Source organism: Talpa occidentalis, unplaced genomic scaffold (assembly GCF_014898055.3).
Source record: "Talpa occidentalis isolate TD23 unplaced genomic scaffold, MPIMG_talOcc4v2.1 talOcc4.12, whole genome shotgun sequence".
Taxonomy (NCBI): Eukaryota; Metazoa; Chordata; class Mammalia; order Eulipotyphla; family Talpidae; genus Talpa; species Talpa occidentalis.
Genome location: NW_023601212.1, coordinates 8,733,392 through 8,761,230, shown reverse-complemented (window position 1 = coordinate 8,761,230; position 27,839 = coordinate 8,733,392). Strand labels below are relative to the sequence as shown.

Genomic DNA, 27,839 nt, shown 5'->3' with positions numbered 1-27,839 from the left:
CCCATCTGTGCAGAAGCAGGGTGCCTTCTTGGGAGCCGCTCCCCGCCCCCACCCCGCCTCCAGCGCCTCAGGCAGCCCACTCCGTTCTGCTCTCCGTTCCGCGCCTTCGCTCCGGGCCGGGTTTTGCGCGGCTCCGGGCCGGCTTCGGGGTGGGGGGGTGGGGGGGCCGCGGGGGGCGGAGGTGGCAGAACCGCGAGTCGCAGCGGCGGCCGCGGCGGGCGGAGGAGATGCGGCCGCGGCGCGCCCCCGGTCCGGCCGCCGCGCAGCGCCCCCCGGGAGCCGACGCCAGCGCGCGGGGGGCCGGGGCTGAGCCCCCTCCCCCAGCGCAGCGCCCGGGCCCGGGGCGGGGAGACGCGGCCCCAGCGCTCCCCCCGCCGGGATGCCGGGCTGAGCCGGCCCGGCCGGGACAGGTGCGCGCACGGACCCCCCGCCCGCGCCGCCCGCGCCCGCGTCCCTCCCGCGCCTCGCCGCGGCCCGGCTCGAGGTGAGCGCCCCGGGGCGTCTGGAGAGGGGGCTGGGGCGTCGTCATCCCGGGGTGTCCGTCGGCACGCAGCCGGGGGCTTGGATTCTTGGCAGGGGTGGCCGGGCTGGAGGTATAATGGGGGAGTCTGCGCGCCCCGCTGCTGGGAGGATGGGTTTGGAGCCGAGAAGGGGCTGGTGGAGCGCTGTGAGGAGACGATCTGTCAGCGACGCAACTGGGGAGAGGGGCTGGATTTTCGGGGGGTCGCCTTAAGGAGCCTTATAATGGGGGTCCAGTAGCAACGCTTTTAAGAGGTTGGATTTGGGCCTGGGCGCTAAATGAATCTCCATAATGGGGGTGTCTAATGGTACTGCAGCTGGGGGGGGCACTGGATTCTTGACTGGGGGGCCTGTATGTAGAGCTATAATGGGGGTTCTGTCGGCACCGCAGCGGGTGGAGATTTTGTGGGGGGGGAGCCTAGAAGGCACAATAATGAGGACTCGCGGCTGCGCCGCTGGGGAGCTGGATTTGGGCCCAGGTGGGGGGTTGGGGAAGGGAGGGGGTCTGCTAGCCGGGGGTGGGGTGTTGTTGGGGGGCGGGGCCCTGAGATCTAAGTCTTGGGCCACCCGGGGCTGGTGTGGTGGTCCCGGCGCGGCGAAGCCCCCCGCCCCACTCCGCGGTCCAGCCGCCGCACCTTGGGCGCCCCCGTGCCTTTCTCCTGCCTCTGGCCGGGCCCAGAACGCGTCCAGGGCCCGCGCCGCGGGGGAGGGCCACGGTGGGGGAGAGAACCAGAGGGTCCGGATCCCCCTCCCCGCTGCAGTGGGGGCTCGGGGGTGCAGGTCCCCCCAAGAGCTGACAAAGGGACAAAGAAAGCGTTTCTCTCAGAGCGCACTAGGCGGGGTGGGGGTGATGAGTGTGGCCCCCTCTTGCAGGCGCTGATTGGTTCCTGGAGCGGGGGTCACGTGCCCCCCCATCCTGCTGCGCTCCCCCTAGTGCCCTCCGAGTTTGGGGCACCTCCCAGAGGGGACGCTGCCATAGAGACCCCTCCTCCCTGCCCAATAGGTATAGATGCTGGAGCTGGGAGTATTTGCAAGAGTCCTGGGGTTGGGGGCCATACCCAGACCCTCCCCCCTAACTGGCTGAGGTTTTTGGCGTTCTTCACATTATGTCATCTTTGACCCCCAGATTGGAGGGGAGCTGGAGCTTAGGGTTAGGAGAGGGAACTGCAGTCATTCAAGATCTGGATTTGGGTTTAAGGAGGAATGAAGAGTGATTCTAGTGACTGGGGCTACAGGACCCCCCCCCCCCGCCACACACACACACACACACACACACACACACACACACTCCATTTGCAAAATTGCATTGCTTCATGTTTTTCTGGGTTCCCGCAGCTTTTCACTAGGCGTCCACATACCCTCTCCAAAATCAAAGTTCAGTAACCTGGGACATCCATCCCCCACGACACCCCCACCCCTTCCCACATCCTATTAGACACAGTTTCTTTCAGAGATCACATTTTCAGAAATATTCAGGCGATTGCTGAAACTCTCTTTGAAAGAGTACAGCATGGAGGACTTGGCTGGGGGTCCTGGGTGGGGTCAGAACCAGCTCCCTGGGAAGTTGTCTGGGGGTCAGTGTGGCCCAGAAGAGACCCCGGTGGGTATGGGGTAGCTGGCATCTCTCGGAGCCTCATTGAACTAAAGCGTCCACTCTGAAGCAGCCCATTCCCAAAAGCAGACAGGAGACCGAGCCCAGGAGGGGGCAGAGTGGGCAAAGAGGGGAGCCAGACCTTTCTGCCCCTGAGGCTGCTAGATGGGGTGAAGGAGGAAAGGAACCCCATGTTAGCAGTACCCTCCTGCATCCCCACCCCCAGCTGAGGGTTGCCTCAGAAGCCCGGTTGATGGTGAGCTGTGCAGAAATTAGACATGGGTCTTGCAACACCCCACCCCCCTCCAGAAAAAAATTTTTGTGGAGCAGAAAAGGCTGGGACCAGGAGGAGAGAGCATGGCCGCAGGCAAGTTGCTGGCCCCCTCTGGGCTCTGGGCTCGTCAGGGGTGCTCTTTGGTTTTCAGTTCTGAGTGGAGGGAGATGAGACGGAGGAGGGTCACACAGAACCTTCTGCCTTTGAAACCTCTCCACATTTCCTCCTGCCGGGGCTGAGCACCCAAATCCTCAGGGTCCTCTCACCTCCAAGGAGGTGAGAATGTGTGCAGTGGAGGGATTGAGTCACCTGGGCGGGGCCTCAGTCACTGGGGATTTGGGCTGGAGAGATTTTGACATCTGCAGTGATCGTCCAGGGTTTGAGACTGGAGTTGCTGGGGTTACCTTGGGGCTGGGCCTGGAAGATAGAAATCAAACTGCCCTTGGGAAGGTGACCCTGACGTCAGCCAGCGGGACAGGTGAGCCAGGTCCCTGGGGGCCGAAGGACGCGCTGGTCACTGCCCGTCTCCTGGGAAGGAGGTGTCCCTAGCTGACCCTGGGTGTGGCTCTCCTCCTGCGTGCCTGGCCCTTTGCTGGATGATGCTGGCGGCTAAGAGAGAGGCAGATGGAATCAGGGAAGGCTACCTGGAGGAGGAGATGCTGGCGCTGGGTTTGAAGGATGGAAGGATGTTGCCGGGAGGAGAGGGGACAGGTGTTCCAGATGGCGGGAGTGGTAAAGACAACCACGGCAGGGTGTGTTGGGGGAGCCTGAGTGACTGTTTTAGGTGTGGGAGAAAATGAACAGGGAGGCCTGAGAGGAGGGCAGGGGCTGTGAATGCCAAACTGAGGAACAGACTTTACTCCCAAAGGCATTAGAGAGCCACAGAAGGCTTTAGAGCCGGGTGAGGGTGGAATGGGCAACATTTCAGACTTGAGCAGTCACTAGCAGGGACCTAGTAGGAAACAGGCACCTGACAACCAAGGTTGCTGCTCAGGGGGTGGGGAGTCGCTCGTCACAGGAGGCAGGCAAGTGGAGGTGGAGAGTCGTCTTTCCAAATTCTGGAAAAATAAGTCTGGTGTTGGTTAGGCCCAGGTAACCCTCCAGAGTTGTTTTCAATTTCCACTTACTGTGGCGTTTTGCTGTAATGTTTAAAATACCATGATTCTGAAATTCTAGGCCATTTAAGGGGCTGCACATTCTCAGATCCTGATTCCTCCAAGATGCAGTGGTGACTGGGATTGACTGTGGTGGGTCTGATTTCTCAGAAATAGGGACACTGAGGCTCAAGGCAGCCTCAGATGTGGTGCCCCAGCCACCGGCCCATGTCCTGTGGTCAAATGATCAGGGAGCCAGCAGGAATTCAGCGCATGGCCCAAGAGATCCAGGCCTGAGCCACATCATGCTCTTTTATCATGGCCAGCCCTCTGGGATGTTTAGAGAAAGTAGCAGATGTTATAATGCGCTGAGGGCTAGGGACCCTTCTTACATCCCTTTGGGCAGTCATATGTGCCCCCCCCACACCAGTTGCCCTAAATGCCCCTTTACTTTCTGGTCCCAGGGTCCAAAGGTAGCCACCCCAGGGTCTGCTGTGAGGTAGGCCCTGTCTAGTAAGGACTACAATTCCCAGGATGTGTCCTGGCCCAGACCAAGTTGCCTTCCAAGGGCTGGCCTAGGAGAGAATTTCCCCACTGCAGGAACCCAGAGAAGGTTGTGGGTTCTCGGGGGGAGATCCAGGCCACCTCAGGACTGATAACTCAATGAGTACTCCCAGCGGCTCCTATATGCCATGCCCCGTGTTGGGTGATGCTGGAGCTCAGGAAGGAGCCTTTAGCTCTGATGCCTTGTTGGCCCTCAAAAGGCTTCCAGGCTCGTGGGAGGGGAAGCAGAGGCAGACCCTGACCCTCTCTGCTACGTGGAGTAAGAGCCCTAGCAGAGGGAACACATGGGCCTGGGGAAAGCTGATCTCTACCAGTTGGATCAAGAAAGATGCACTGGGGAGGAGGTTATAGCTGGGGCCACGGCGGATGTGTAGGAGTTCACGGGGGAGCCACGTGTTTTCTAATATTATAGTTTCAGAACCTTCTCCCTTTCTGAAAGCCAGAGTCGGAGTCCCTGGGAGTTTGAAACAGTCACTCTGAGTCGTTGCCCTTAGAGATTGCCATAGTTAGGGCAGACTTACTTGGGTTGGAATCCTTTCATTACTTACTCCTGCCCGCTCTTTGAGCCTCAGTTTCCGCATCTGTAAAACACCAGTGCTATTCTTGCTCCTTTAAGCTTGAACATTTAAACAAGCGGAAGCAGGCAAAATGCCAGGCATGACCTATTGTTTTTCTTACTCCAGAAAAAGAAATAACTTTGAAAGGCAGGAATGTATGGCCTGGCCCTGGAGCTGTGGGGTCCTTGTTCTCATTGATGAGTTGACAGATATTGGATGAGCACTTACTATGTGCTAGGTACTGGGGACCAGCAATGACCAAGGCAGAGTGGACTCTGCCCTTTGTAAGTTCCCAGAGTGGAGATATGGACACTAACCGGGGAAATAAAACCAATCATTTATAGTGAGTACCTGGATAAGACAATAATCCTGGATGATGAGGCTGAGAAGGGCGGGGCTGTTTTATCTGATGGTGTCAGGCAGGGTGTCTTTGAGGAGGTGGCGACTGAGCTGAAACCTGGAAAATGAGAAGGAGCCCATCATGCGGAGGCCTCGGGGAACAGCCTAGGCGAGAACACAGCACATGCGAGGGCCCTGAGACAGGACCCCACCTGGGGGGTTGGAAGGACAGGAATGAGGTTCATGTGCCTGGACAGAGTGAGACAGGGAAGGGGGAGGCAATGGGAGCAGGTGGTGCAGGCCTCCTGGGCCCAGGGCAGGACATGAGCACCCTGGAGGGCTGTGGGCAGAGAAGGGGCAGGACCTGGGTGCGGTGCTCACCAGCGCCCCCTCCCTGCTGTGGGAGGACAGACAGTAGGAGCAGAGATCCTGAGTTTGGGGGTGGTGGGGAACGCCTGCTCTGCTGCAGGTGCGTGACTGTGATTGTTAATGGATGAACGTGGGGAGGCACTGAGGGCCCTGCCTCCCGGGTGATGCCTGGCTGAGACTGTGGTGTCTGGGTTCAAGTCCAGCTTGGCCATTTCCTGGCTGGGCAATTTGGGGCGTGTTTCTTGTCCACTCTCAGCCTCAATTTCCTCACCTGTGAAATGGTCGGAAAAGCCTCTCCCACCTGGCACTTTCCGTAAAGCCTGTTGCTGAAGGTTGAGAACACGATAGATGTCCCATGAGTGTTTGCTGTCATTCCCCTTTGAAGGTCCGAGTCCCAAGCTCTGGGGAGCAATGAAGCATAGGTTGTTGGGGTGGCAAGTTCCTCGAGGTCACCCAGCAAACCGGGGCCCCTACTCCTCCCTGTTTTTCTCCTTGATGAACGTTTCTCACACCCCAACACCCAGAGCCCCTATCACTTACCAGCCTCTCCTCCATTCCTGAGCCCTGACTCACCGGCAGTTGTGGTCCCTCTGACCCTCAGGACCTGCTTCCCTCCTTTGTCTTCTTCAAGTTCACTCTCCAGGTCTCCCCTTCCCGGCAGCACTTGGCACTACCCACCCTGCGTCTCTCATGCAGACCCCTCCACGTCGACCTTCCTGATCCTCCCCCCTCAGGGATCATGGGTTCTCCCAGACAGAGCCTCAGGGAGAGGAGCAGTGACTGGAGGAATTCTGGATGGGGGGGTTCCCAGAACCCCAAGTGTAGGGGCTGGGGCTCCCCATCTTCTGCTCCCAGATGGAGGACACAGAGGGCAGGGACTTAGTCTTTTTGTCTTCTCTAAAGTTAATCCCGCTAGAGCTAAACCTTACCTGCCCCCCAAATCTGAACCCCAAGAACAGGGCCTGACACCTCTATAGTTCCTCCAGATTGGGCTGGGACATCTTCCATCTGCCCTCAGGCCTGCCCAGAGACCCCCTTGGGAATCTGTGGGTGCCCAATCCACCCAGCCCCAAGCCCATCCTGGAATTTCTAGGACCCCCCCAGCCCCTACAGCCAGCCCCCTCTCGTGCCCCCTAATTACCTGCTGGCTTAAATGGCACTTTAATTTCTTTGCAATGGTCGCAACATCCGCAAGAAGGCAGCCCCTTCCCCATCCCTAATTACAAGTTGCTGCTTCCGATTTGCCTCCTGGAGGCCCAGTTGCCAAACAGTGATTAAAATTAATTACCTGGGAGTTCATCCTCCCCATCTGGGCTGGGAACCCTGGGACTGGACTGTGTCCCCCACTCGAGATCCTTCTTCCTCACCCCAACTTCCTGAGTGGGAATCCAGCTTCCTGGGTCTCTACTTGCTGATCCCCAGTGTTCAGCCTCCGTGGCCTCCTCAGCGGCAGATGGCACCTGGTGGGCGCTCAGTAAATGTCAGCAAGAGGCAGCTAGCCGTGTGGCCCAGGCTGCAGTCCCAGCTGCCCCCTGCCGTGCTGTGTGACCTTGGCTAAATGGCGTCCCCTCTCTGAGCCTCTTTTTCCATCTGTGAAATGTGGATGATGGCGCTGGTCTCTCCAGGTTGAGGTGGGCAGGAAACAATTCATACCTGGGAAGGGTTTGGCCCAGCACCTGGGTCACAGCAGGGGCTTCATAAAATCTTAGCTGGCACTACCCATCCTGCGTCTGCAGGGTGCCACCCCTGCTCTGCAGGGCAGCTGTCGGGTGCCGTGGAAAACCACTCGGGCACCTTGAGCACCGTCCTCTTCAAAAGAGCAGCTCAGCATTGAACGCTAACCGTGTGCCAACTGTGCAGAGCCCTTGACACGCGAGACCCCGCGTGGCAGTGTCCCTGGCCCAGCTGGCATGCAGTCAGCGCTCAGGAAGTCTGGAATAAACAAGTCCTTGCAGCGCTTTCCTAAGTAGGGACCTTCCGTGGGACATTCATCCAGCCAGTGTTTGTTGAGCACTTATTAGGCGACAGCCCGACCCCCTGTCCCCACGGAGCTGACATTGTCACCCCCTGTTTACAGAGGAGGAAGCAAGCCCAGAGAAGGGGGGGCGTACCCCAAGGATGCACGGCAGTCAATACGGTTAATCAAGCACCTACTCTGCGTTGCTCATCTGCCCCTGGTGAGAACCTGGCGCGGAGGGTTGTCACCTCAGCCCACTTGTGAGGACACCGAGGCTCCAGGGGCGCAGGACATGAGGAAGAGGGCCAAGGACCAGGGGTGCACTGGCTGCCTGCAGGCTGGGGAGGGATGAGTTAAACGGCATGAAGGGAGTGTTGGGAGGGGGCCTCTCTCCTCAGCCCACCCTCCCCTGTGGCCAGGGCCCCTGGGACTCCCTCTGGCCACTCTGCCAAGTTCCTAGACAGTCCTGGAGCGATGGGGCGACTGAGGCAGCTGGAGAAGGCAGCTGTAAGCAGAGCTGGTAATGAGACCTGCATGGAGCTGGGGCCCGGCTGCTGGGCTGGGTTACTCGATCCCCCGGGGGACGCCTGGCCCCAGAGCTGGAATCCTGGGGCAGTGGGCTAACAGGAGCTCCTTCTGTGGAACTGGAGACGGCATCCTGCCCCCTGCCCCATCTTTTCCAGGGCAGATGGAGAAAGAGGGCCTGAGTCTAGCCCCAGGCACTGAGTCTCTGCCATGGTCTGGAGAGGTCCAGAGAGGGGGAGCTGCTGGCCGCGGTCCCCTAGAAAGGTCATTGCACATAGAGCAAGCACGTCACCAGCTCCCGTTCTAGTGCCATATTTTGCAGGCATGAAATCAAGGCTCAGTGTCTTGTCTGGAAACGGGGGAGCACCCAGGGGTGTTCCCTTAGGATAGCAACCTCCCCCACTGCTGTGACCTGCTTGCAGTCTCCAGGCCTTTGCAGTTTCCTCCACTGGATCATCCTTCCCTCTCACTCTTCAGGCTTGAGCTCAACTGTCCTCCCTGCCCCAGGAGGTCCCTGACCACTGGCCAAAGCAGCCCCCTTTGCCACCACCCTCCATCATTCAATCATTCTGTGCATTTTTGTCACAGTGCTTCACCATCATTACAGAAGTTATCACATGATGTGTGCACCCCCACCTTCCCCCTGGACCAGGACCCCACAAGGGCAGGGCTTTGCAAGTGTCTTATTCTCTGCTGTGTCCCCCTGCCTGGATCAGTGGCTGGCACACAGCTGGCACAGAGTAAAATTGTTCATCCAGTGAGTGACTGAATTGCTTCCAATTTAGGGTACAAGGAGAACCAGAGCTAGGCCTGGATGCTCTCAGGCTGGCTGAATCTGAAGAAGGAGTAGTGGCTGGGGGAGTTCAGGGAGGGAAACTAAGGCAGTCAGGAAGGCTTCCTGGAGGAGGGAACATCCATATGTAGCCTTAACTGGTGAGCTACCTGCGAGGTGCGCAGGATTTGGTGTGGAGCTTTTAAGGAGAAAGAATCAGGTTACTCAGATCTGGGAGATTGTGAGGCTGTCCTGGAAGGATACAGGACTTGAAAAGGCCCAAAAGGTCCTGCTGGCAGAGGTGACAGCCTGAGGAAAGGCCTGGAGGTGGAACTGGTCTATTCTAAGCATTCCTGGTCAGAGGTGAGGGCAAGTGAAAGGTTAAAGTCATCCCCAGGGTGGAAGGTGTCTTTAAACATGAAAGAATGAAGCTGGCTTTCTTCTGTGGGGCAATAGGGAGCCATGGTAGGTCTTTGAGCAGGAGAGTGGCAGATCCTGCGCTGATTTTGGATGTACAGTTAAAGGAGTTCCATGGTGAGGGGGTGTCAGAGAACAGGTGGCGTTGCCTTTCAAGGGCCTTTCAAAGCCTGTGCTGAGATTGCCCAGGCCAGAGAAGGAATCTAAACAAGTCTTTCCTCTAAAGGACCGTCCACAATGGTGGCCACTGGCCACGGGGACCAGTTGGATCATATGCAGCCGATCCATATGGACTCTAAATATAAAACATACACCAACTCCAAAGGTTAAGCACAAAAAACAGTGTGGAATGTCTCGTTAATCATTGATTACATATGGAAATGACAATATTTTGGGTCTGTTGGGTTAAATAAAACAAAGTATTAAAATGAACTTCACCTTTACAATGAGGCTAAAAGGAACTTTGAAACCACGCATGTGCACGGCCGGTTTCTATCGGAGGGTGAGGTCTAGACTCTGTCCTTCCATCTGATAGAAGCGATCTGGGGGTGGACCATTAGAAGTCACAGTTTGTAATTGGGGAAAACTGCGGTACAGAAAAGTGACGTGACCATTGGGGGTCTTGACGCTGAGAAGCAGCAGAGCCAGGAATTGAATCCAGGCCACCAGATTCCAGAATCTACACTGCGAACACGGGGCTCTTCACCGGGAAGTGTTTCCTGACGGCCTTACCTCTGTGCCAGTTCCCCTCACAGGAATTCTCGGTTGGGCTGGGCAGACATGGCTAGTGGCCAGTCTGATACCCACAGTTCATTGGGGTCCTCAGAAACTACTTGACAGTCAGAATGTCATCAATGGGGGGGGGCAGTGTATGTGCTTGGACACAGGTGTGTGCACACGGATACAGGTGACCTGCCACCCCCGGGCACATGAGCAGACGTGAGCTGTGGCTGCATCTACAGAAACGTGTGAACATAGATCCCGGGCCATGCTGTGGGCTTTGGGGGTCTGTGATCCAGTGAGAGGCTGAAGGTCAGCCTGCCCTGGACTCAACTCCAGATCTGTGCTATGTTGCCTGCTCACACAAGGGCCACGAGCATCACGGAGCACCAAGTGTGCCTTACACTGTGGGGAGTCCCACGGTCAGGGCACCCCCAGACCTGCCCTCACAGCGCTCAGTCCAGGGGAGCATGTGCATGTGCAGCCTGCACATGCACATTCGGGCTCTGAACACACAGTTACGTGCATGATTGTTTTATTCAGGTGGGTCTGTGCGTAAGCCAAGCTTCTCTGGACTACTGTGCGTGCTAAGCAGTTACTACACAAGATTTTGCAAAAGCGCAGGCTCCGGTTGGACGGGTGTGGAGCGGGACAGGGGAGTCCGATGCTGCAGGTCAAGGACCACACTCAGAGTAACAGTCTCTGAAGCGCCCTTCGAGAGTGTGACACTGGCCAGGGGCCTAAGGGGTGATGGGGAGAGGAGAGGCTGCTAGACTTTGGGAGGGTGGTTGAAGGCAGGGGGAATCTCTCTGAGGAGGTGGAGTTTCAGGAAGGACCTGAAATAAGGAGCGAGCCATGTGAGTATCTGGGAGGAGGCTTCCAGGTGGAGGTGATGGCCAATGCAGAGGTCCTGGGGCCGGGCCCAGCCTGGCCTATTGGAGAACAGCAAGGAGGCCTGTGTGGCTGGGGCAGTGAGCAAGCGGGGAGTCAGGGAGGAGATAATGGTAGAATAGAAAGTCCTGCTAGGCGGCTTGTACCCCGAGGATGGGGGAGCCCTGAGGGCTGTGGGTGGAGGAGGCACAGGGCCTGACTGGGTGCTCACAGCCGCACCCTGTGGCTGCTTGGAGAGGAGAGACAGGGGCTGGGAGGGGGTGCGAGTGTCAGAGGCAGAGCAGAGGACCAGGTAGGGGGAGGCAGTGGTCCAGGTGGGAGGTGATGGGGTCTTGCCAAAGAATGAACTGGGAAGGGGTGAAAGTTCTGGATACATGTGAAGGCAGAGGCCACAGGGCTTGCTGACATTCAACCTGAGTGTGAGAGATTGAGGCTGGCTGGGGGTGCTATTTGGGAGAAGGTTCCCAGGTGTGGGCTGAGCCATCAGCTGAGAAGGGGGAGCAGGGAGGTGCTGGTTGGGGTGGGGGCATCAGTTGTCGTTCAATAGGTTAATTTGCTCTGATGTTCAACTACCGGTGAGTCTCTCCACAGATTTTTTCATTTGTTGTTTGTTTGGGAACTTAGTAGCTCATCCTAAAATTTATACTGAAGCACTAGAGGGGTCAAGAGTAGCCCGGACACCTTGCCTCCCCAAGAAGTGCCAAGTGAGAGAATGTTCCAGAAGGAAATTTGAACCAATGACAAAGTTATAGTAACTAAGGTAGTGTGGCATTTAGGAAGAGGGTCTGGGGTCAGTGCAAGAATGGGTTTCCCAGGAAGATGGTGTGAAGTAGGGCGCCCTGGAGGGAATTGCTGCCTCTGCCTGGGTTGCCTCATCCGTGCCCGGGATTGTGTGCGGGGGGTTGGAGGTCCAGCAGAGGGGCCGGCCACAGCCCGAGCCTCCCTGGAGGGGAGGGGCACGTCATGGCCCTGGCTGTGCCTCTGCCCAGAGCACGCACCCACGGGCTGCAGGCAGGGGCTCGCCGCCCGCAGACACATGCCCTCAGACATGCGGGTGCAGGGGTGCACGGCACATTGGGGCTGCACATGCCAGCCAAGTGGCTCCCCGCAGCTGGCCCTGCGTGGTGGTTCCCGGTGGCCAGGTGCTGGGGCAGGTGGTGGGGCCACTTCTGGGCAGGCGGGCGCCGGGCGGCTGCTGGCAGGAGGGCCTTGAGTTTCATGGAGAGAAGCAGATGGTCTTGAGGGGACGGGCGAGGCGCTAAGACCTCCCGCGAGAGGCCTCCGGGAGCCCTGATCTGGTGCCGTGGGGGGCCGGTAACCTAAGGCCGGGTTTCAGTCTCGGCTCCACAGCTTCCATTTGGGCAAATGACTTGACCCTCTGCGCCTCGATTTCCCAGGCTGTATCCGGGCCACATCAAACACACCCACCTCTTGGGTGGGTTGCGCAGATTAAATAAGTTAATTTAAGTACTTGCCACGATGCCTGGCACATGGTGAGTTCCTTGTGTTGGCTATTTTTATGATTTATGCAGCTCCCACTGTAAGCCAGGCCCTGCGCTGGGGACGCAAGGGTGGCCAAGACAGACCCAGCCCTGGCCTCTCAGGGACTCCCAGCCCCGTGGGGAGAGAGAGAGATAACAGGCAGCTAGAGGTAGGGTGGTTGGAGCACTTGGGGAGGGGGGGAAGCAGGCGCTTTGGAAGTCCGGAGGAGGCCTCTGCCCAGTCTGGGGCATCACCTGGGAAGCCTTCTGGAGGAGGCATCTGAAACCTCAAGGAGGTGGTCACCAGGTTACCGGGAGCACAAGGAAGGAGTTCCAGGCAGAGGGAACAGCAAGTAAGGCGTCTGGAGGAGGAGCTGGAAGGGAGGGGGGAGCTGAAGCTTCATCCAAGGGTGCTGGGAAGCCATAGAAGGGTTTGAGCAGGACATGGCGAAGTCTGGAGACATCTGTGGCTGTCACAAGTGGGGGTGCTTCTGGCATCGAGTAGGCAGAGGCCAGGGTTGCTGCTCAACACCCCACAGTGCTCCAAACAGCCTCCCACCCCCAGAACAGACCCTAGTTTACAGCAGGGGAGAAACAGGAGAGATTTGAATTCTGGAAAGATCCCTTTGCTGCCTTGAGGAGGAGACAGAGGGGCAGCACTGGGGGCCAGGGAACTAGGTGGGTGGTAGGGCAGTCAGAGCAGATGGGACGAGTGAGCGGCTCTGGAGGGAGCTGGGCAGAGATGGGTGGTGGAGGGGGCAGGGAGGCGTGATCTTGGCCTTCAGCTCAGGGATGATGGGGCGTCCCCAGTGGAGGGTCTCTTAGGAGAAGCTGATCTGAGGCAAAGAAAGAGCTTGGGTCCCCGATGGCCTAGAGTGGATCTGTGGGGCTGCGGGCAGCTGTGGGCAGAGGGAGGACATGAAACCCCTTACTAGCCCCAGGTTGTTGCATTGCAAAGTTAAGAAAACCAGGAGAAAAAAATTAAGCACAAGGTTCCATTTGGACATGGGGCCTCAGTCTGTCGGTCTGTGAACTGGGTGTTACGTTACTGCTGGGGTCACCAGTTGACAGACAGGTGCATAGGCTGGGTGATTATTAATTTGCATGAACATTACTCCGTCCAACATGTAGGACATAGAGACATCTGTGGAAAACCCTGGAACTTCGGAGCCCTGGGTTCAGTCCAGCTGCCACATCCTCTCTGGCAGGGCCACAGTGCCTCAGTTTCCACATCTGCCAAATGGGTTGGATGTTATACCAGTTCTGCTAGAGCCAGTGGGGGTTTTGTGGCGTCATCCCTGGTGCTAACACCCACCACAGGATGATGTGTTGCCGTGCCCATTTTACAGATGAGGAAACTGAGGCCCAGAGCTGGGGAGTGACCTGTCCAGGGCCATATGGCAGGTAAATGGCAGAACTAGGGTTTGTGCCCTTGCAGCCTTGCAGCCTTGGGTGCGGCGTGATCAGGGAAGGGAAGCTATTGTTTGAACTTTCTTATTCTTAGATATTTCTTAAACATTATTCTGAAAAAAAAAAAAACATGGGATAAGAAGCCCAGGACACCATCACACACCCATTAGGACGGCTATTATCAAAAATCAAAAAATAACAAGCGTTGCTGGGGAGATATAGCTATTGAACCTTGTGTGCTGCTGCCAGGAGCGGGGGTGGTGAGGTCGCTGTGGAGGTCAGCATAGAATGACCACATGACCCAGCACCCTCCTAGACACACACACACGTACCCGGGTACATACATGATGCGCGTGTGGGCGCCCACACCCGGCGCAGTGAAAGCAGCATTATTCAGAGAGCAAGAAGCTGGAAGCAACCCAAGGGTCCATCAACAGAGACGCAGAGACACATGGTGTGTCCATGCAGACAGGGGAACGTTCTCCTGCCTTAAAAAGGAAGGAAATTCAGACACAGGGAACAATGTGGATGGGCCTTAAGGACACGAAGCTCCGTGAAACAAGCCAGACACAGGACACGGTGTGACCCACTCCCAGGAGGGCCCCAGGGGAGCCACATCCATAGAGACAGGAAGTAAAGGTGCTGCCAGGAGCCGGGGGAGGGGAGAGAAGGGATGTTAGAGATTAATGGGGCCTGAGCTCCAGTTGGAGAAGATGAAAAAGTTCTGGAGCTGGAGGGTGGGTTCGGCTGCGCAACAGCATGAACGTGCTTAATGCCACTGAGCTGAGCACTTAAACATGGTGAAGATGGTAAATGTTATATATATTTTACCACCATGTAAAAATTGTTTAAAAAAAGAAAAAGAAGGCACAGAGCAGACACCCAAAAAACTGGGCACCCTGGGCAGGTGGGGTCGGGGAAAGAGGCTTGAAGGGCCAGCAGCATGAGGGTGGGAAGGTGCTATCGGGGCAGCAGTCAAGTTGGGGGCCTTGAATGCCAGGTGAGCAGGGCCTGGGAGGTTGGTGGGAGCCACTGAAGCTGTGGAGCAGGGGAGGGGCCTGGGGAGGAAACCCTTGAGGAAACAGGGTCATGACCTCACACGCATGGGATCCCGGCATCCGCTGAGTCACAAATCCTGGAAGTGCAGGTCAGGGAGCGGAAGCCCTGCCGGGCCACGCAAGACCTTCCTGTTTTCTGGCCCTGAATCCTCAGAGCACTCCAGGGGCAAAGATCCCGCATCACCTTCACTTCCAGGGCTGCAGAATCCCAGAGCTGTGAGGCCAGGGCAGGGCATGGCAATGTCCCTGATACTCAGGCAGGGAAACTGAGGCACAGGTCTTGCCTAGAAAAACAAGGCTGCCTCATTTCTTATTCAGGGTCTCCAGGAGATGGAGTGTGCCCCTTCTGGAAGGGGCATGGAGGGCTGGGTTCCAGAGGGTGAGCTCTGTGCATGTTTCCACCAACCAGATCATCACTGGGAGACTCGGCTCCACACCTCTGGAAGGTTCTTCACATTATCTTGAACGGGAGGGGAAACAGATCCCCTGGAGTGCTAGTGAGGGGCCTGTCACAGGGGTACCCCCGTGAAGGATAGAAAGGCTGGACTGGGGAAGGAAGCCAGACTTACTGGGACTGCTAGAATACTCAGCAATGCTAAAATATTGCAATTCCCAGGTTGTGATTTATAAAATTCCAAGAGCCTTTGAATTTCTTTAGTCTTTAATTTTAAGATTTTTTGTTTCAGTTCTAAGAATTCTTAAATATACTTTTGAGATTGAATTTTAAAATGTTTTGAGGTGCTGTATCTATTAATATTCTCATTATTATTAATTTTTGATAGAAATCGTTTCCTGAGATTTCACTAAAGTGTCAGAAAGTTGTACTGATAATTAAATAAGTGCTGCTATTATTGTCGTTATCGCCATGATTATTGTAATTTTTTATTATTATCCTAAAGGGGAATTTTTCTGGGACTTGGTCTACATTGCTGCGGCTCGCCTGCCCTCTACCGGCGAGTGGCGGTACTGCAGGCCTCCGCGCTCACCGCCCCGCCCCTCGTCTTCAGGTGTCACCTCCCTTCGCCCCAACCTCGCCATGCGGACCCCGAGAGCGTCCCCTCCCCGTCTGGCTCTACTGCGCCTACTGCTGCTACTTGGGGGCGCCCACGGTCTCTTCCCCGAGGAGCTGCCACCTCTCAGTGTGGCCCCCAAGGACTGTAAGTGGGGATCCTGGGGCGGGGGGGGGGGTTTGGCGAGGGAGGCTCCGGTGTCCCAGCTGGGTCTGCTGCCTTCCTCCCCCCAGGGGCTGTGCTCACCCCAACCCTGGGTCACACCCTTCCCTCCCCCTCCTCTAGACCTGAACCACTATCCCGTGTTCGTGGGGAGCGGGTCGGGACGCCTGGCCCCTGCAGAGGGCCCCGATGACCTCAACATCCAGCGGGTCCTGAGGGTCAACAGGACGCTCTTCATCGGGGACAGGTACGGGGGATTGTCGCGCAGGGTGTGCCGGGTAAGGTGTGGGGAGCAGGTGGAGGCATTTTTAGATGGGACCTGTGTGTCCATGGAATGGCTTTTGAGGATTCCGAATTTGGTTTTTGTTTTTTTAAAATACTTATTTATTTATGCACACAAGAGCTGGGGTACAGGCCAGAGTTGTGGGTGGTGAGAGGATTCATCAGAGACAGAGTGGGGAGCAGAACAGACCGACCGACCGAAATACACTGCTGAGGGGAGCAGTGGGCAAGACAGGAGGGGTCTGCCGCGCTATGTGGGTTGCTCCCTGGCCGGGGATCGAACTCGTGCTGCAGAGGCTGCGGACTGCCCCATAGTGCAGTGCTCAACCCCTTGCGCCACCAGGGAGCCCCGGGTTCTGAATCTGGGGTGTGGTAGCAGGTGGGGACAGCTGGGGTGTCTACAGAGGATGCTGAAGTGGCACCCCAGGGCTTCTCTCAGGAGGTGACATTTGAGTTGAGACTTGAATGATATGGAGCCAGCCATGGGGAAATCTAGGGAAAATCCAGGCAGAGGCCACAGCCCCAACCTACCCTGAGATAGAATTGTGCCTGGCTTGTTGGAGGAGCGGCAAGGAGGCCTGCCTGACCGGAACAGAGCAAGGGAAAAGGATAGGGTGTAGGGAGGAGAAGGGGAAGGCAGGGCAGGGCCTTGTGGGCATGGAGGGGTCTCTCAGAAAGCAAAGCGGGGGCCCAGAGGGCTGTGAGCAAAGCGGGGCCTGGCCCTGAACCCTGTGCTCACAGGCGCCCTCTGGTGGTTGTTTCTGGAAGGACCGACTGGGGCTCATTGGGGAGCCTGGGGAACCAGGGAGGGCCCTGGTTCAAGTGGGTCATAATGGAGGCTAGACAGGGACTGAGAAGAGGGTGGATTCTTGATAGACAGTAAAGGCAGATAGCACTGGCTGATGTGGGAAGGGGAGTTAAGCATGACTTCTAGGTTTTGACCTGTACCCATGGAAGGACAAAGCTGCCCCCCTAGGATGCAGGTTTGGGGCGAGGGTTGGGTACAACATGGCCCTGTTGAGTATGAAGCCCCCATGAGTCTCCCCAGAAGGGCAGCTGGACCTCAAATCTGGATCTTGGGGGCCCAGACTGGAAGCAAGACTGCTGGCCGAGCTTGTCAGGGTGTGGACGGGGTTAGATGCCCTGGAATGGATGAGGCTGCCCAAGAGGGGTACTGTGGGGAGACAAGGACAACGACCCAGCCCTGAGCAACAAGTAGCATAGCCCAAGGGGGCACCAGAGAAGTGGGAGGGAAGTCAAGCAATTTGGGGGGGGGTGTCCTGAGGGGTTCCCAGGAGGAAGGGGGACCAGCCCTGACAGGAAGGGGGAAGAACAGAAAAGTGGCCTCTGGCCTTGACAACATGAGGGACCCCATGACTTTGGCTAGGGCAGTTTCTGCAGCATTATGGGGAGGAGACAGGTCTTGGGGAGACTGAGAGGTGCGGAGGGGAACATGCGATGTAAAAGCACTGGGCAGGGCCTCCCCGGTGGCGCAGCGGCTGAGCGCTGGGTTGGGAGGCTGCCCGCGGCTTCTGCGGCGCCGGTTCGATCCCGGCTGCTCCCGGCAACCGGAGGAGGGTCCCACATGGCGCGCAGACCTCTCCTGCCGCCCGCTGCTCCCCTCAGCAGTGTACTTCAGTCCTTCTGCCTGCTCTGCTCCCCGCTCTGGCTCTGGTGAATTCTCTCACCCTCCCGCGCTTCTGACTGTACCCAGTGCATGTAAAAACGAAACAAACAAATAAATAAATAAAACATGCAAAAAATAAATAAAAAATAAAAGCACTGGGCAGCTCACACTGGGTGCAGGCCCCGGGGCTGCAGGCGTGTGAGCATGAGGTGGCATGTTAAGGCATGTGGGCTGCACCAGCACCTGTAGGCCATTCTAGGCGTGAGGAAGCAGGTGAGGCGAGGGAGTAGGTGTGGTGGGGACTCGCATGGCAGCTGCGTGGGCGCGCACCTGCGTGTTCTCAGATGGACACCACGTCTCCTGTTGGGAGGTTGTAAGGTGGCGGGGTGGAGGCCCCTCAGTCCAACTAACTATACCCATCCCCAGGGACAACCTGTACCGGGTGGAGCTGGAGCCCCCCACGTCTTCAGAGCTGCGGTACCAGCGGGTGAGCAGGGGGCTCAGGTGGGAGGGAAGGGCCATGGTTTAAGGGGACCTAACACTGTGTTAGGGTGCAAGGTGGGCTTGTCTCTGTCGGGCAGAGGTTTCTGGGTCTGTCAGGACCCTGCTCCCCTCACCAGCTCCCTCTGTCCTCAGAAACTCACCTGGCGTTCCAACCCCAGCGACATCAACGTGTGTAGGATGAAAGGCAAACAAGAGGTGAGCCCTGGCCGCACCCCCAGCTCTGGCCTTGCTCTGACACACCCCAACCCAGACCCAAGTGGTCCTTGGCGGTCACTACTGTCAACTCTGGTCTTGGCATAGTCCCACCCCCTAATGACCGTGGATACAGTGTAGCTCCCTGTCTAGATCCCTGTCTAGATCCTTCCCTTAGTCATGGCCAAACCTCCAACCCGCTCCTATTTTGGCCTCTGCCAGAGCCTGACCTGTGACAGGGGCCCCAGACCTGACCACGCCCACATCGCTGGCCCCTCCCACAAGACCACCTAGATGCCCTGGCTCCGCCTCCCACCCGTGTCAGGCCCTATCACAGCCCACCGACATGGCCACGCCCACACGTGTGACCACACCCCCTTGACTTATCTTCCCAACCCCCTAGGCCGAGTGTCGAAACTTTGTAAAGGTGCTGTTACTTCGAGACGAATCCACGCTGTTCGTGTGCGGTTCCAACGCCTTCAACCCTATATGCGCCAACTACAGTGTGAGTCTCCGCTCTCCAGCGGCCCTGCCTGCTGGCCTTCCAAGCCCTGGCCTTGGCCCCTGGCCTCCGCTCGCCCTGCGATTTCCCAGGCTGCATGTCTTGTACAGGAAGCCTTACTGGACAGGCCCTCCCTGTCCCTATCCCAGAGCTCAAGAGGAGGCTTCCAAAGGGGTCAGGGAAGCTGAAACTACATAAGCGACGACCCAGGGATAGGCCTGACTAGGACTGAATCTTAGACTCATTTATGGATCAGAAAACCAAGCCCCAGAGAGGTTGGGTGACTGACCTAAGTCACACAGCATCCCAGAGAGCCAGGGTTCCCCTTGGAGATGGGGATTGGGGCAGTCAGGGGTACCAGGCGTGACCAGGAACTGTTCTCAGACTCTGTCTCCCCTGCAGATGGACACGCTGCAGCCTCTCGGGGAGAACATCAGTGGCATGGCCCGCTGCCCGTACGACCCCAAACATGCCAATGTCGCCCTCTTCTCTGGTGAGTGTCCCCCAATGCTGACCATCTGATGGGGTCCCTACCCTGAGCAATGCATCACATTTTCCTCTCTTGAGTTGGGGTCTTTTAGAAAGCAGCCAGGAGATCATCCAGCTGTGAAATAGGCAGAATCTCATCCCAGGATCTAGACTCAGCTGGGCTGGGGGCGCAGGTAGGGTCAGCACTCTGCCTAGAGACAGGCGTTCACGCAGGCTCAGGGCTGTCTTGGAAAATGGAGTTTTGCCCCAGCTGGCCTTTAGCCTTTACTGCCTAACCTCTCACCTGCGTCCCCCTCCATGGACCACAGATGGGATGCTCTTCACGGCCACTGTTACTGACTTCCTCGCCATCGATGCAGTCATCTACCGCAGCCTCGGAGACCGGCCCACCCTGCGCACCGTGAAACATGACTCCAAGTGGTTCAAAGGTACAGTGACCTGGCAGGGCTGGCATTCGTCACATCCCCCCACCAGAATAAGAGTACCAGGACAGACAGGGAGGAGAGTCCATCTCACCTTTGGAACTCGTTGGCCTCTTTGATAATAAAGCTACAGGAATGATTTAAGTTGGATCTAAAGTAGAACTTGCTGGGGATGGGTGGTTTCAAAATCTGAAGTGGAGCTACCAGAGGGGTATAGTAGGAACTCAGCTCTTTAACGCGAATAGCAGATATTGCTATATTTGGAGATGATTTTAGGCTTCTGACCTTTCTGCCCCCACCAAAAAAAAAACAGAAAAACTCAACAACTTCGAGTTATTTTATTTTGCGTGGGCAATCAACCAATATCCCCCCTTCACCATAAAAAAGCCACCCAGGCTGTGTCCCCAGGCCCAGAAACTCCTTTTCTCGTGTCAGGGGCTGAGTTCTGACCCCTCCTCTCCTACAGAGCCCTACTTTATCCACGCGGTAGAATGGGGCAGCCACATCTACTTCTTCTTCCGGGAGATCGCAATGGAGTTTAACTACCTGGAGAAGGTAAGGCCCTACCTCCTACCCCCACCTCAGAGCCCTGGTAATGGAACATGAAGCTAAGAGGCTCTGATTGTGGGAACTAGGAAGCAGAGGTGAATCCATGAGCCTGGTCCACGAGGCCCTTCACCCCAGCCAGGCTTGGGCATAAGGCTGCAAGGATTCTGTGGAGCAGCCTTGGTACACACAGCCCTGGGTCATGTCCACAGGTTTGAGCTCAGATATACTCCTGGGTTCCAATCCTGGTGCTGTTGCTATTTGCCCCTCCATCTACCATCCATTTATCTATCCTTCGTCTGCTCTCCAGTCATCTGTCTTCTCACACCCCCCCCTAACTTAGCCACACTCTCACCCACCTATCTGCTCTTCATCCCACCCAGACGCCTGTCGGCTCATTTATCAATCTATCCATCTACCCATGACCCGCTCACCAACTCAGCCATCCTCCATCCTTCCTTCCATTTACCTGTCACCAGCCCTGCCATGCACCTAGCCCTCTGGCCACCTTCTCCCATTCATTCTCTTGTTCATTCACTTCTCCGTGCACCTGTTCACGCGTTCATTACCATGCACTGATCTGCCTTCCTGCTTATCAATCCATCCATCCGCCATGCATTTCCCCTTCTATCTGCCCACCCTTCTGAATGTACAATTATCTCCTCTTCATAAGCTCTTCACCCATTCCAGTCAGCCTTTTATCCATCCATCGATCCACTCATCAATTTCTCTATCATTATCTCCTTCATCTGTTCATCTATCTACTCATCCTCCATGCACCTAGACATTCATCCACTTATCCACCCATCCATCCATCATCCATCCATCCACCCACCCATCCATCCATCCATCCATCCACCCACCCATCCACCCATCCATCCACCGATCCATCATCCATCCATCCACTCATCTACTTGTACACTTACCCACCCATCTAGTCATCTCTCCTCCCCTCATGCAAGGGGCTAAGACAGCTAAGTACACAGAGAGCCATTTACTACTAGAGTGACCATAGGCTGCCTTCTTTTTCTCTATGCCTTAATTTTTCCATCTATATAAAGGAGATATCAGTAGACTCTCCTTTGCAGAACTTTGGGAGAAATGTAAGAGATGAGAAGAAAGTGCCTGGTCATTGCGAGTGAGTCATAGGTGGAAGCGATTATGGCTATGATGGTCTCCTTGCTATAATCATCATATCCTCCTCACATTTCTGCTGGGGAACCTGTTGCCCTGGGCGCCTTGGTGTGGTGGGTGGGAGCCAGAACCAGTGTACGTGCTTGCCTGCGAGGCAGGCAACATGGATTTCAGGTAGGTCTTCCTGGGACCTAGGACTCAGGCCCCACCTGCCTGCTGTCGTGCCCAGGTGGTGGTGTCCCGCGTGGCCCGGGTGTGCAAGAATGATGTGGGAGGCTCCCCGCGTGTGCTGGAGAAACAGTGGACCTCCTTCCTGAAGGCGAGGCTCAACTGCTCTGTGCCTGGGGACTCCCACTTCTACTTCAACGTGCTGCAGGCCGTCACGGGCGTGGTCAGCCTAGGGGGGCGGCCTGTGGTCCTTGCTGTCTTCTCTACCCCCAGCAACAGGTGAGCAGGCACTGATGGGAGCAAATCGCAAGCGTCGGGTGGCCATGGATGGAGAGGTCCCGCATTCACTGATCACCTATTTCTGGAAACCTGGGCTGGGCCAGATTGGACCCCAAGGAGGCCTCAGTTTTAGGACAGGATGGGACATAAGCAGACACTGACCCTTTAAAGTCCTTTAGTCAGAACTGGGCAGATGGGGGATAGCTGCAGCCCTACTTGGGAGGAGACCAGGGAAGGCTTCCTGGGTGAGGGGACATTGGATCTAGGTTTTGATGAGTGCAAAGGAAAAGGGAAGAGTGCTCTAAGTTACAGAAACAGCACGTGCAAAGGCCCTGGGGCTACAATGAGCTTGATACATTTAAAGAAGGAGACTCGTGGCTACAGTGGAGAGAGTGGGGAGAGAGTGGAAGATGTGAGGGTAGAGAGGTTACAGGCAACCAGGAAGAGCCTGGACTTTATGCTGAGACTTCTAGGGAGCCATGGAAGCTTGAGAAGCAAGAGAGGGACAAGGTCAAATTTGCAACTTCGTCAAAATCTCCCAGAGAATGGGTTGAAAGAGGGCAAGAGTGACATCTAGGAGGCTCAATGTCCAGGCAAGTGACAGGGGGTGTCTGGGCACAGGGTGTCCTGGAAGAGCCTCCTGTGGCCCTGAGTGAGTGCTGACCGAGAGCTGGAGTGACAGAATTGGGTGGGTGGCAGCAGCTCAGCTCAGGGGTCTGAGCATTGACGGCGCGGGAGGAGGATTCCTGCATGCTGTTGGCAGGGGGGACACCCAGCCAGGCTCACCCTTCCCTTTCTTCTACCACCCCCCGCCCCCTAGCATCCCTGGCTCGGCCGTCTGCGCCTTTGACATGATGCAGGTGGCTGCTGTGTTCGAAGGCCGTTTCCGCGAGCAGAAGTCCCCAGAGTCCATCTGGACGCCTGTGCCGGAGGATCAGGTGCCGCGGCCCCGGTAAGAGCCTCCCGTCTGGAAACGGGCGCTGCCCCTAGGGCGGGACTCAGGTGGTTATTTAGCCATCGCTGAGTTGAGCTACACCCATTGGGCAGTTGGGGAAAACCGAGGCCCTTTGGGCAGGGCAGTAGGTCCCTAAGCCTGCCCCAACCCCTGCCTCCGCTAGGCCCGGCTGCTGTGCGGCTCCCGGCATGCAGTACAACACCTCCAGCGCCTTCCCTGATGAGATCCTCAACTTCGTCAAGACCCACCCTCTGATGGACGAGGCAGTGCCGTCGCTGGGCCACGCTCCCTGGATCGTGCGCACCTTGATGCGGTGGGTCCCCACGTTTGGTGGGGTCCTGGTCAGCCAGGGGGTGGGCAGGAGCCCAGGCCAGGATGCTGGGCACATAGAAAGGAGGGAGCCGTCTGCAGGCTGGAGGAGGAGGGGAAGGGCAGATGCTGAAAACAACTCCAGGGCTTCCCAAAGAGACGGAAACAGAGGGAGACACAGAGAGAGGGAGAGAGACACACACCAGGAGAAAGATGAAGGACAGAGAGGGAGATGCAGAGAAAGAAACAGAGGCAGGGCCTCCCTGGTGGCGCAGGGCTTAAAGACAGTGCTATCAAGCACGGCCAGCCACCGCACCACGAGTTCCATCCCCGGCCAGGGAGCTACCCACACGGCGCAGCAGACCTCTCCTGTCTCCCCGCTGCTCCCCTCAGCAGTGTGTTTCAGTCAATCCACCTGTTCTGCTCCCCACTCTGTCTCTGGTGAATCCTCTCACCCCCGCATCGCTGGCCTGCACCCCAGCTCTTGTGTGCATAAATAAACAAATCTTTTTTTTTAAAAAAAAAGAAATGCAAATTAAAGCAAAATTGAGATATCATGTAAAAAAAGAAATGGAGACAGAGGGGAGAGAGGGGGAGAGAGAAAGACACACACGATCCAGGAAGTTCAAGACAGAGAGACACGGAAAGGAGCAGAGCAAGACTGAGGGCTGGGGAGAGACAGAGACGGGGAGAGGCAGGCCCAAGGGGGGGCCCAGTGGGGATCTGTTCCTCTCCGTGAGGTGCACCATGTCACTGCAGCTGCCTACCTTGCTGGGCGTGGGTGGTATCACCGCGTGGGCCTGGGGTGACTTTGGGGGCTCTGGGATCAGCCTGACCCTCGCCCCCATCCCGGCCTTAGGCACCAGCTGACGAGAGTGGCCGTGGACGTGGGTGCTGGCCCCTGGGGCAACCAGACAGTCGTGTTCCTGGGATCTGAGGCAGGCACTGTCCTCAAGTTTCTCATCTGGCCCAATGCCAGCGTCTTGGGCACCAGCGGGCCCAGCGTCTTCCTGGAGGAGTTCGAGACCTACCGGCCAGACAGGTGGGGCTGGGCAGAGGCCAGGAGGCGGGGCAGGTGGGCAGGGAGATGGAATGCCCCCTTTGAGTCTTACCAATCTGCTCACCCCCAGGTGTGGACGGTCTAGTGACGACGAGACAGGGCAAAAGCTGCTGAGCCTGGAGCTAGACACAGCTTCAGGTGGCCTGCTGGCAGCCTTTCCCCGATGTGTAGTCCGAGTGCCAGTGGCCCGATGCCAGCAGTACTCGGGGTGCATGAAGTAAGTGCTTCCCACCCACCCCCAGATCAGCTGCAGAAGGCAAGAAAAGGGGTGGAAAGGAGATAAACAGGGAAAGAAAGAGCCAAATTGAAGTCCAGGGCACAACAGCATCCTGCTTCATTGAATAATGAGCTAGGCAGCGAACACGGCGTGTGCAAAGGCCCTGGGGCAGGGCCATGCCTGGCATGTGGGAGAACCAGCAAGGAGGCCCGTATAGCTACAGCAGAGCTGGGGGAAGTTAGAGGAGCGCGGAGGGCAGGGAGGGGACAGGGCAGGTCATGTAGGGACTTGTGGGCTGTGGGGAGGAATTGAACTCTGGCCCCGAGTGAGGCGGGAGCCCTTCGAGGACTGTGCAGGGAGAGACAGGGTCTGCGTGACACTTTTAAGAGCAGGACAGGAGAATAGGCGGCGACTGTCTCCCTGCCTCCAAAATGGATAGAGACCAGATGCAGAAGCAGATAAACTGTTGGCACCTCTGGGGTCAGCGTGAGACCCCTTGACGTGAGAACCCTCGCCCACATCTGTCATCAAAGCCATGATGATCCGAAGCAAGCCCGCCCGGCTCCACCCCGGCTCTGCATTTGGGCAAAAGTGACCTCTCCTGAGCGCCGGCTCCCTGATTGCTAAAATGGCAAAGGATCAGCCCCACTGCAGAGATTTGCCGTGAGGGCCCTGGGATGGACGGGCCTGCAGGAGAGATTGACTAACCCACATGCCGGGCCCCTGTCTACCGCAGGAACTGTATCGGCAGCCAGGACCCTTACTGCGGGTGGGCCCCCGACGGTTCCTGCATCTTCCTTAGCCCTGGCACCAGGTACCGGGAGGGGAAGGTTGGGGGCGGGGGGGTGTGACCCAGTGTGACAGGACCCCACCCCCGGCTCCGTGAGAGGGTTTCTACACCTGCCTCTCTTCCCCCCTCAGAGCCTCCTTTGAACAGGATGTGTCCGGGGCCAGCACCTCAGGCTTAGGGGACTGCACAGGTAAGACAGGGGCAGGAAGGGGGCCTGGAGACTCCATGCTGGACCTCCAGGGCTCTCATGCCCTTTGCCATCCTTGCTCAGCGGGGTGGGTGGGGCTGGCTCCCAGCCAAGCTTTGGAAGGGCAGGGGGTTCTATTTCTATATAGAAGGACAGACAGACCCCGGGACAGAGAGAGACCAGAGACAGATGGATGGATGAGCTTTGAGAGGACAGACAGATGGACATGGAAAGGGCGATACCATGAGGCAGACAGATGGACAGAGAAGACAGACACCAGGGGACAGAGAGACACTGACAGACAGACAGGCTGTGAAAGGAAGAGAGAGGAAATGAGAGACAGACAGACCGATGCCAAGACAGCCAAGCCCTAGGGTGACAGACGTCACAGACTAGAGGGACACACTTTAAGGGGTGAGGCCCCAGAGAAACGGACACCGAGGGACCAATGGGGCTTCAAGGGGAGCGATTTCTCAAGAGAGATGAACTCCCAGAGGACGGGTGACAGATACTGGGGCCCGCGGAGGCGGCGGGAGGTGGGAAGGCCCCGGCCGGCCCCTCAGCCCGCGCTCCCCCCAGGGCTCCTGCGGGCCAGCCTGTCGGAGGAGCGAGCCGGGCTGGTGTCCGTGAACCTGCTGGTGACGTCGTCGGTGGCGGCCTTCGTGGTGGGCGCCGTGGTGTCCGGCTTCAGCGTGGGCTGGTACGTGGGACTCCGAGAGCGCCGGGAGCTGGCCCGCCGCAAGGACAAGGAGGCCATCCTGGCCCACGGGGGCGGCGAGTCCGTGCTGAGTGTGAGCCGGCTGGGCGAACGCCGCGCAGGGGGCCCCGGAGGCCGGGGCGCAGGCGGTGGTGTTGGCCCTGGGGCACCCCCCGAGGCCCTGCTGGCTCCGCTGATGCAGAACGGCTGGGCCAAGGCCACGCTCCTGCAGGGCGGCCCCCACGATCTGGACTCAGGGCTGCTGCCCACTCCTGAGCAGACACCACTGCCTCAGAAGCGCCTGCCCACGCCACACCCCCATGCCCTGGGCCCCCGAGCCTGGGAGCATGGCCACCCCCTGCTCTCCGCCTCCGCCTCCTCTTCCCTCCTGCTGCTGGCCCCAGCCCGTGCCCCGGAGCAGCCCCCAGCGCCAGGCGAGCCAGCCCCCGACGCCCGCCTCTATGCCACCCGGCCCTGCCGGGCCTCCCACGGCGACTTCCCACTCACCCCCCACGCCAGCCCGGACCGCCGGCGGGTGGTGTCAGCGCCCACGGGCCCCTCGGACGCAACCTCAGCTGCCGACAGCCTCCCGCGGCCCTGGAGCCCGCCGCCCACAGGCAGCCTCCGGAGGCCGGGGCCCCACGCCCCGCCGGCTGCCGCCCTGCGCCGCACGCACACCTTCAACAGCGGGGAGGGCCGGCCCGGAGACCGGCACCGTGGCCGCCACTCCCGGCCCAGCACGGACTTGGCCCACATCCTCTCCTATGGGGGCACAGACAGGACTGCGCCCCCCGTGCCCTAGACCGGGACCCCCCCATGCCTTGGCAGTGCCAGCCACGGGAACCAGGAGCAAGAGACCCGGCCCAGCTCCGAGTGGGTGCTCAAGACTCCCACCCCACTCTCGTGGGGGCCCCCTCCGCCACACGGAAGCACAATGAGTTCGGCCTCCCCAAAACCCCGGGGCCGCAGGACACTGAGGCGGTTTGGGGGGTGGTGGGTGGGAGGAATGTGCTATGGATTTGAGGTTGACCTGCGCGTGGATTTGGGTTTGTTTTCCAATTTGCATTTCTTTTGCAGTTTTCTAACCAATTGCACAACTCCGTTCTCGGGGTGGCGGCTGGGGGCATGGAGGCAGCGGGATGTGGGGGGCTACAGCTGCAGACCCAAGCCTCTCCATCCCTCAAAGGTCCCTCCTCAACCCGGGCTCCTGGCGTGTGTGGGTGTGTGTGCGTGTGCATGCTGTGTTTGTGTGCAAGGGGCCAGGAAGTGGGGAGATGAGCGTGTGTGTGTCCTTGAGGGCTGCTGTGGTGTGCGTGGGGCAGGCCGTGCGTGCAGTGTGTGTGTCTGTGTGTGAGCGGGGGCCCCAGTGGCCTGGGCATTGGCTAAGCCAATGCAGGGCTTCCAGAAGGCCCAGGAGCCTCCAAGGTGCCGGTTAGGAGTTTGAAGGGGAGACAGGAGGGGTTTTCAGGCAGGGGTGCCGGGAAGGCCTGCCCAGAAGTCATTGGCAGCAGCTGCCTGAAGGGCTCAGGGGTCTGGGGGGTGGCATAGGTGGGGGGCCCCTGTAAATATGGCCCCAGGGTGGTCAGAGGGTCCCACGACACCTGTCCTTTTGTGACCTCCCCTTGACCTCAGCTGACCATGCATGCCACGTGGCCAGCTGAGTCCTGGACCCTCTCTGGAGTTTGCCTCCCCCATCCCCTCCCCATCAATAAAACTGTTTACAACCACCGGCCCCCAAGGCTCTGGGTCTGCTTTGTCTCCCTGGGGTG

The 27,839-nt window shown here is 57.9% G+C and overlaps 1 protein-coding gene across 1 annotated transcript; it reads left to right on the top strand.

Annotated features, from left to right (window-relative positions):
* Nucleotides 1–460: 460 nt before the first annotated feature.
* Nucleotides 461–27,797, top strand: SEMA6B (semaphorin 6B). The gene is made up of 17 exons (XM_037505121.1): nucleotides 461–484; nucleotides 15,546–15,695; nucleotides 15,834–15,957; nucleotides 18,046–18,106; nucleotides 18,256–18,318; nucleotides 18,719–18,820; nucleotides 19,220–19,310; nucleotides 19,615–19,734; nucleotides 20,195–20,283; nucleotides 21,638–21,855; nucleotides 22,676–22,807; nucleotides 22,974–23,123; nucleotides 23,979–24,161; nucleotides 24,250–24,396; nucleotides 25,133–25,210; nucleotides 25,318–25,376; nucleotides 25,953–27,797. Exons 2-17 carry the CDS (start codon nucleotides 15,575–15,577, stop codon nucleotides 26,870–26,872), a joined length of 2,658 nt encoding a protein of 885 aa, XP_037361018.1. The 5' UTR covers nucleotides 461–484; nucleotides 15,546–15,574; the 3' UTR covers nucleotides 26,873–27,797.
* The last annotated feature ends 42 nt before the right edge of the window (nucleotides 27,798–27,839 follow it).

What these genes read in the sequence shown, in the direction of transcription:
- SEMA6B (XM_037505121.1), top strand. Translation starts at nt 15,575, where the DNA reads ATGCGGACCCCGAGAGCGTCCCCTCCCCGTCTGGCTCTACTGCGCCTA. An exon ending in CAGTGTGGCCCCCAAGGACT is followed by an intron (nt 15,696 to 15,833) that starts GTAAGTGGGGAT and finishes CCCCTCCTCTAG; the next exon opens with ACCTGAACCACTATCCCGTG. An exon ending in TGACTCCAAGTGGTTCAAAG is followed by an intron (nt 19,735 to 20,194) that starts GTACAGTGACCT and finishes CCTCTCCTACAG; the next exon opens with AGCCCTACTTTATCCACGCG.